This window comes from Anarrhichthys ocellatus, unplaced genomic scaffold (genome assembly GCF_004355925.1).
Source record: "Anarrhichthys ocellatus isolate YVR2014 unplaced genomic scaffold, GSC_Weel_1.0 scaffold1855, whole genome shotgun sequence".
Lineage (NCBI taxonomy): Eukaryota > Metazoa > Chordata > Actinopteri > Perciformes > Anarhichadidae > Anarrhichthys > Anarrhichthys ocellatus.
In genome coordinates, this window is record NW_022281829.1 from 1 (window position 1) to 9,526 (window position 9,526).

Sequence of the window (9,526 nt, forward strand, 5' to 3'; positions counted from 1 at the left end):
TGTATATGTATGTATGTATATATATATGTATATGTATGTATGTATGTGTATGTACAGCTTAAACAGCATTGTGTCGCAAGCACTCAATGCAGCTCTCTTCTGCCAGGAAACAACTGCTGTAGCTATATCTTATGCCTGCAGTGCCAAAAACAGGCTGTGGTAAGAGAGAGGGAAAAATACTTAGAACTGTGACACAAGGAGGTAACTAGTAGAGGGAAATTACAAACTAAGTGTCCCAGGAACACTGGGAGGGGCCCAGATCTGAATGTGACATGGAGATGGGGTTGATATGGATTTTGACATGAGAGACAGACGAGATAAAAGAGGTTAAAATGTTGGACTGCTCCTTAAACCACTTGTGGCTTCTTAAAAAGAAAACAGACAAGTGTCAGAGAGAGAAACATCTTTTATTAATAATTGGTCAATACAAATTAACTTACCAACAGTGTTGGGGACACTGAAAACAACCACCACGCATGAATCATTACACAAAGGTTGGTTAGAAGTTAACTTTATACAGTTTGGGTAAAATCCACTGTACTGGAACCCTTGAAAATAGTAAATGCAAAAAAACAATGAACTTTATTTCAGTTGAGGATCAGCAAACATACACATTGATCTGCAAGCTACTGGAGTCTGTGGATGATCTACCATACATATTACGAGCTCAAAATAGAAGGCATAAGCAGTTAAGTCACATGTTGCATGAAATTAACTTTAACTCCTTCACTCTAGATGTGCCTGTTAGGCTGTTTAAAGCTTGGTGGTAAGAGCAAACCAGTGCAACACTCATTGTGGTATGGGAAATCTCTCGATAGTTTCACAAATATATGTGTCCCAAACCACTAAATAGTGAAAACAGCAGATTTCACGATACAGTTTCAGACTTTACATGCAGTGATGTTTCGTACCTTCAAATATTCTCATGCTTGAAGTGCATTGCCTGAAATGCCTCCCAGAGATCTTTAACCTTAACCAACAGTTAACTGATGAAATCAGCGCAGCAGTCAACATGTCTGAACTGTTACCAGGTTGTCAGTAAAGTCCCTCCGGAAACAACAGTGTCGTCTGAACCCCTTAAATGCAGTGAGGTGAGTTGAACAAATCAAACTATATTCAAACAACTTCACTGTTAATATACCGTATGTTGTGCAGACAGATCTCTGCTGCTTTACACCCATACAGTTTGTCGTTTCACACCTTTTAGCAAGATGAACACGTTCGTGGTGGAGCGTCATCTTACAAGCCAGGGTAAACTTTGTATCACCCAACAAATAATCACCATGAATCTATATATCTAACTACCCCTCCACCACTTTACGAAAAAGCCAACAGAGCAGTCTGATGGCTTGTTGGTTTAATGTGCCCATCAAAGATGTAAAATTGTGTAACATTTTATTTCTATGGTGCACACCATGCAAGCATCACATCCTGGGTTCATATTTGGCCGAGGACTATTTGCTGCATGTTATTCTTCTCTCCCTCCCCCCGCATTATTTCCTGGCATAAACTCCACCAATAAAGGCAAAATGCCAAAAAAATATTCAAAAAGAATAAGAGAGACTGCCTGGACTTGATGAAAACAGTCGATATGACTTCTCATCAGCCAAATCAGTCAGAAAGTTAAGGAAGTGACGATATAGGGCTAGTTGATGCGAACGATAAAGGCGCGTATCTTGACAAAGAGGTGAGGTTTAGCAGTAACGACTAAAATGAGCAGTAACGTTACAAGAGCCAGATTAAATAAGCTAAATTCAACAATTTAATGCTTGGTCCACACAGTCTATTAACAGCGTAGCGCATTGCTATCGCCAGATGAGTGACAACTTTGTTTGGCTCATTTTCTGTCACAGAGTAGCATTAAAGCATGGTGGAATTGGCTAGCTAGCTAACTATCGTACAGCTAGCTACGCTAGTTAGCTAGCTTGTTTTGTACTAATGTACTAAATTTGTTTAATGACCACGAAAAACAGTTCAATGTCTGTTCTCCTATTCTATTTCTATGTCACGTTAACATGGTTAGTTAAGTATTGTTTGGTATCAAAAGTCGGATAGATTGAGGGAATGTAAGAAATCTTTAGGGTCACAAGAAATGATTCATATCCTGATATATGAAAAAAGAATCTTGATAACATTTTCGCCACATCACCCAGCCCTATAACGTTAAGAGCAACGCTCCAGTGCACTCCAAAACAATCATTTTTCACATGCAGACTAAATCGCTGCACTGACACATGCTGGAAAGTGACGTCATTAATTCACTTCTGTATCCAGTCATATTTACAAAACAGGATGCACACTAGCACACACATACGGTACAGTTAGTGTACAGTGTGCATTATGTGTGCTGTTATAATCCCAGTAGAGGAGGAAGTAGATCAAATCTCTGAACATTGAAACCAACACAAGGAAACCCAGCAACCACTCCTCCCAGCTTCATCCCATCAAGGCAACTGGCTGAAGGTGACTGACAGCACACCTGCCTTTGTTACCTTGTCTTTCATTTATATATATCTGTTTCAATTACGTTTATTGAAATGAAAAATAAAGAAAATGAGAAGATAATTCATCCTGCTCATCTTTTGCCATCAAACACAGCATTGTGTCTGTATTCCATCTGCATGCATTATAAGCTTTAAAAACACATTTTTATCTTGTTTTTAAATAACTATTATGAAGTAATTTGGACACATGAGTGCGTCCTAATCACTTAACATGCAGTGTATAGACTGGAACACATTTTGTCTATTGCTTTACCTATGTTTTGAAAAGCCGGCTTCATTTTTTTGAGTCACATAACTAGAAATTCAACAGCAGAGCTAACGACAACAGCTAAGGACTTCAAGCTTCAAGCTGTCTGTGGATAATCTTAGACTGGGCAGAATACCCTCAACCATCTATTCCTTCATTTTCTTGGTTTGAAGCAGAACTAACAGAATGGCACTCAGCAGTAATCACCAATAGTGTGGATAAGCATTATTTGACTGGACTCATTCCAACATCACAAATTGCCATTCAGTTGCAACTGTACAGCCGGCCAGCCTCTTGAAATTAAAAATAAAGACTGGGTTTATAGATACAACTAGCAAAGTATTTCTTTCATTTACTATTGACCGCGATTACAACAGAGGGCTGAGTATATACATATGTGGGCCTGCATATGCCATCAATGTGCATCTGCTCCTCATACCTGCAGCTTGCACAACGAAGCGGACGAGCCACTTGAGAAAATCCAGAAAGCTGGATACACGGCTTCAGCAAAGGGGAACACAAAGGAGTGGAAGGGATATGCCCTGTCTGCCACGTTATAGAACGTAGCAGTACCCTCCTCACAATCCAACAGCACACCTATGCGCTTTGGATTGGGATTGACCAGCACGGTCTCACTGCTGTTATACCAAGCTGACAGCTTGACGTTAAACCACTCGACACACCAGGACTGGGCGTTGCGGCCCAGTCGACTGGTGGGACCTTTGCGGTCAATGCTGCTGTAAGCCAAGCCGACGCCAATGAAGTTGTTGCTGCTCAGTTTGACTTCCCAGTAGTGGCGTCCTTGAGAGAAACCCTTGGAGGCTAGCACCTGGGAGCAGACGGAGAAGCGTTCAGGGCAGTCAGGGTAGTTTGTGTGTTCATCTGAGACAGACGCCTTAGTGAAGCCCTCACTCAGTTCAATGCGTTTGTGGGCCGTCTTTGGATCCAGAGTGAGCACCGTACCATCTGGGAAGGACGGAAAACAAACAAACATTCAAATAACACACACGTTGCTACTAACGTAGGAGGACACCTGCCGCACTCATTCACTTACATTTCAGAAGTTCGGCTCTTTTTTCAGCTGATGTTATGTTTGGGGGAATGTCCGAGGTTTCTACAACAAAAGACAAAAAATAAATTAGTACTCGGGCTCAGGGATAACAAGTAAAAGCTTTAAAAACACAGAGCTTACACATTAAAGTTTGTTTACAGCATATGTCAAAACAAAGTTTTATAAAGCCTCATGTGGCTCCAGAGAGAGCTGCATAAAGTCTGATAAATTGACTCAAGTGATGTCACTTGATTGACTTGTATTGTGGGTAATTTATAGTGCCAGGTTTTGACAAAGAAAAATAATGTATGGAATAAAGAAGATGATATGGCTGGTTCTGCAGCATCAGTTTTGATATATATATTCATATAATTATTTTTTAACTCTCCATCATGAGTTTGACAATGTAGCAATACTAACTCGGTGGAGTACTTAATGGATGGTGTCTACCTGGTGTCTCTTTGGATTCAGCTGCAGGAGTACAGTCTTTGGTTTTGTCTTTCCCATCAAACGCCAAAAGGTCCTCCATTGATTGGTTCCTTTTCCCCATATTGTCTTCTGTGGCTTGGGGAGGTTTTTGTTCTGATAAGATAAAAAACATAGTACGTTTGTTATGTAGCTGCAGTGATCATTTTGAGAAGCTGTTAAGTGCAATCAACATGCATTAATTAAAACATATACGAGTTCTCACACCAAACAATGAGCAGGTAGAAGCAGTAACATACAACCAAACAGTCTTCCCTCATTGATATTAATGGGGTGGACGAAATATTTAAAACATGTCTCAGTATATTGCATTAGAGTTCTAGAGCACCAAAACTACAAACTCGAAAAGGACCATTAAGTTGAATCAACACCTTTCTCAAAAACTGAACATGATACCCTTCATGCAGGTACGATTTGTAGTAATAGAATAAGAGATACACAATCCACTTTTTCTTGTAGTTCGGATCTGATACCTGAATTTGAATATGTGCAGATAATGCTATAATTCCTATATCAGAGCTCTTTTTGCATGTCATTTGCATTGCATTGCAATTTTGCCTTTAATTTAAATGTATTCCAAAGACATTTATTTTAATTGTAAAGTAAGTAGCCTTCATGGCAACTATGGCAACTCCTTTAATGTTTCGAAAAACTTCAAATCAAGTGCACAGCAATGCCGTCACAGTCTGGCTCTGTTTCTAGAGGCCTTCAGACTTTTTTGCATTGTATCTTTTTAGTTGCTTATCGTAGTTCAGTGGTCTTGAGGATTATTGTTTGCTCCTTCATACAATTCATTCGTTTGTCATGTTTATTTTTGAGATACTCAGCTTATGAGTCGTCTCTGGTTTTACTTCCTGCCTTTTGTCTTTTCCTGCCTTTGTGATTGTCTGTCCCGCCCTGATTTGTTCCACCTGTGTCTCATCACCCTGCTGTCTTTGTGCATTCAGTCTGTATGTTTCCCCTGCGTCAGTCAGTTTGTCCTTGCTCCTAGTGAGCAGTGGTTCACCTGTCTTCATTGTGTTAGTTAAGTGTCTTTAGTTTCTACTTTATTTTCTTGTGACTGGCCTTTGTAGATTTGCTTACTGCCCACCTGTGGACTTTCAGATAGTAAGCCTTTTGCTTTATCAAATTACTGTACTCTGCTTCCTCATTCTTATCTGTGCTTGGGTCCACGACTGTTATTCTTGAAATGTGACAAATGCATTATCAAATACTAGCAAGTAGATTTTGATACAATATACAATCTCCTTCATACGGTTTTCTAATGAATATTTGTAATAAAAGCTTTGTAGAGAAAGTGAAAGAATGTGTAAGCGTGCATCTGCGCACATTATGTTTGAGAGAAAGTTAATGTTTTGGTGACGCAATTTCTGTAATGGTGCAACCCTTGATACCAATATCGGATCAGTCCCTTCTCTAATAAGAATGCATTAGTTTCCGCTAGATGTACCTAATGAACTGGCAACTGAGTGTTACCAATTAGTGTGATAATAAATATTTAAAATTTACTTACTTTGAGGTTTCTTCTTTGGACCCGTTTTGGGTTGGGAAACTGGACCTGTCCATTGTGGCTCTGAGATTAAAAAAAATAAAAAAAAGAATAGGCAAAAGAAAGGCATCCTTTTACAGTCATGTCTAATAAAATGCGTTTCAGTTTTATTTTCCTCGTATCATAAAGCATTTGTGTTGGACAGGTGAACATATGAGATGACCAGCTAACATGTACAACCTCCTTATAAGCTCCTGAGAACATGACACAGGTTCATTATATTAGTCTTTTAATAATTTTAGTGACTTAAAACAGTTACCCCAACCACCACACAACGCAGCATCAATTTGAGGAAGATTTTAAGATCAATTAAGAATAGTGGTATTTTGATTTCTGATTCCACCATCAGCCAACTCACCAAGAATGCCAGTGTTAATATCTGCAACAAAATAATTGCTTACTTTCTAAATGTATCTTGAACTGTAAAATTTCCCACTTATCTAAGTTTTTAGTAGAAAAGTGATACAATCACAGTGCAGATTGGTGCACTCTGTGTTGCTGTCAGCCCATTGTGTGTATGTATACTTATATCTTACTTGTCCTATGTCCTGCCATAAACGGAGGACCCATGAAGGAGCCTGGTGGATACTGATGTGGATTCCAGCCTGATTGCTCCATATAGGGAGGGTTACGAAATGGCTGGAATCCCAATTGATTGATGGGTGGACGACCTGGACTGTGGGCCCTGGGCTGTCTTTTCTGCTTTGGAGGCCTGGTTACTTCTGAAACAGACGAGGTGAAACGAGAAGACATTTTGTCAGATGTATGAAGGTATTTTATCAAAACTTCATAAATTTAGCATTTTTTTCTGCGACCTCAGAGTTGTGCAGACACGTGTGTGAATGTCTATCATACACATGGGCAGATATTTTATTATCGGTAGAGATGAATATACCAGATTCTTGCTGACATCCAGTACTTCCAGAACTTGCGGTTGCTGAGCCAGTAACTGCATCTATGAATGGTAAATGGACTGCATTCATATAGCGCTTTACAATTTGCCTCTCATCCCATTCACACTCTCACACTGATTAAGTAAGCTACAATGCTACCAATGTGGAGACATTTGGGTGTCCCACTCAAAGACATTACCATGCGTGAAGAACCCTGCATTTAGTGAACGACCCGATCTACCTGCTGAGCCACAGCTGCCCCAGTCAGTCCCAGTAGCCCCCCACCACAACAACGAAGCATTAATAAAGTCAACACTTTCATTTAATCTCCACGACACACAAACTCACCAGATGCAATAATGTCAGTGTTAGGTTCTGCAACACAATTGGACAAGATTGGCTTCATTATAATTTCATAATACATTTCCAAATGTAAAATCTCCCACTAACAATGTAGCTGCACATTCACCTGGTTTAAGTTTGGGTAGTCTGGCCTCAATAGGCTGTTTAAGGATCTCTGTCAGATACTCCTTCAGGTGAGCAGCAAAGGCCTGTGTTGCGGTCACCTTCTTGGAGTCCAGGGTGATTCGAGGGGTGTAAGGTTCAAAGGTGAATGCTGGGGGCAGGTTAAATGAAGCCTGAGAATAGAGAAACACATTGTTGTTTTCTTGCTGGAACATGGTTTTGTTGAGATAAAGCTATACTATTTTCTGCCGTGGACATAATATACTGTAGTTTAAATATCATTGGAATGAAGAATAAAGTTGTCAGATTAGAGTGTGATGGTTGAAACCAACAACATCTAACATATTCCTGTGTTTCTTTTCAGTCATTGGCACAATCTCAACCCGGACCCTACAGCATCCCTCTCAGCTCAATTAAATTAAAACGTCTACCGCAACTAGAGAAGGGTAACTATTATAAAAGGTGCAATATACAATATTCAGAACATTAATATAGCAGCAAACAACTATTTGCGATGTGACGATATAGTGAAGTAATGTCTACCTGAGAAGAGAAGGAAATCGCTCACCCTCTGTGTGTGTTGTTAGCCGAGCTTCTCCTTGCTTTGTGTACATAACCTCAGCGCATGTTTGTGCATGTGAGCGTGCCCACAGCTCACAGCTGCCGATCTGCAATGCTTTCCTACGTTACAGCTGCGTGCGTCATCTCGGAAGCTCCGGTTCCCCCTGACGTAAACACTGTTAGCTCTGTCAGCATGTTTGTCGTAGTTTGTGCTGTTAGCCGTGAGCTGCTGGCTTATGTTGAAAGGCAATATAAATGCTCTCAGTCCCTTATATTGCACCTTTAAATGTCTATTTTAGTTTGATTAGTTTTAGTAAATACTTGTAAAGGTAGGTAGTCGTAAGGAACTGATTAGTAGGGGCAGCATTGAGGCCGACTCACTGTTGGAGGATTTTATAATCCACTTCCACTCCCCACTAATTGTTAGGGGCTGATGTGGATTTGGGCCATCCCGTCTCCTGTACATTTGAATTGGTCATGTGTGAATAAGTATCGCATACAACTCCACTTTAAAAAAAATCTAAAAATGTCCTTTAACCCGTTAACAAAACATGCTGTATTTGCTTTACATTTAAAACTATAAAAGTCAGCTTCCAGATTCTGTGCGGATTGATGATCACAGTTGCCTCACCTGTAGGAAGGCCAGAGTTTGGGACTGACTCAGCAGACTGTGGATCTCTTCTCTGGCTTTGCTCATACTGCCAACGTTCTCAGTGAACTTTTTCGCGAGACCCTTGAGTTTAGTGTGACCACTCTCCAGCTCGCGGTCCACTGCATTCAGAGCTTCACGCTCCTCTCGTGCCAACATGTCTCGCATCTGCTGATAGTCAGCTGCCAAAGCCTTCTTCCTGTTGGTCGCTGAGTCCTTGGGGACAATCATGAGAGGATCCATTAATAGATCAGTAGGTCACAGGACAGGTAAACACTGGGCTTAGACAAAAAAAGCAGAAATACCGTACAATACAAAAACTCAGTGTTATGGATTACAAATAAACTTGAATCTCTTATCAATCAATTTCTTTTTTCTAGCTTCTTCTTTCAGCGCATTATTTGTGCCAGTGAATGAAACGGTGAATGCTAAATGTCGAGGGTTACCTTTAGCTTGTCCTGCATGACACCGATTTGAAGTAAAACATTCTCATTCTTCGTAATCTTCCCGTCCAGCAAATCCAAGTTGCCCCTCAGGTCGGACTATAGAGAAAGATGACTCATAACATTTTTTTCAGACAGAGACACACAGCTCAAAGACATTCAGGATTCACTTTACACAGAGCCCTGTCTTTCAAAGAAAGACCCATTATTGGGTGAAGCGCTAACTTCAGTTTAAAAAGGACAAGGAGATTATGCCCTCATTATCAAGCCTGCCTCCTCACTGGTCAAATCTAAAAAAACAAAAAAAAGAGCATCCCTGCTACAAATAGGCTTTTAAAAAATAAATTGCAAAATCCTTTTGAAAGCCCAAACAACTGTTTTTGAACTGTTTTCATTGGAACTAGTTTCTACCAAACAAAAGTCCCTAGGAAACTGTTGCTGTTGTGTTCTGTGGATTATGTCGACAGATGCAATGTTTCTGGAAGACACGTTGGTGTTGAATATATGAAATAAAACCTTCAATGCTGTGAGCGCACCACAAACAGAATTTCATTAACCTTCATTTTCAATTTCTCAATTAAGATTATTATGTATCGGCCAGATATCGGTGGATCCGTCTGACACACACACGCACCTCTTTCAGGTTCCTCTGCTCCTCGAAGGATATGAAGGAGCAGC

At 40.2% G+C, this 9,526-nt stretch overlaps 1 protein-coding gene across 1 annotated transcript; it reads right to left on the bottom strand.

The window, feature by feature from the left end:
- Positions 1–388: 388 nt before the first annotated feature.
- On the bottom strand, positions 389–9,521 carry LOC116377925 (E3 ubiquitin/ISG15 ligase TRIM25-like; the record flags this gene model as incomplete). The annotated part of the gene is made up of 11 exons (XM_031839686.1): positions 389–3,717; positions 3,806–3,865; positions 4,253–4,384; positions 5,802–5,861; positions 6,374–6,559; positions 6,733–6,792; positions 7,079–7,105; positions 7,200–7,368; positions 8,388–8,621; positions 8,852–8,947; positions 9,483–9,521. Coding segments are annotated over 11 exons (1,596 nt in total), but the record flags the coding sequence as incomplete, so codon positions are not given.
- Between the last annotated feature and the right edge of the window lie 5 nt (positions 9,522–9,526).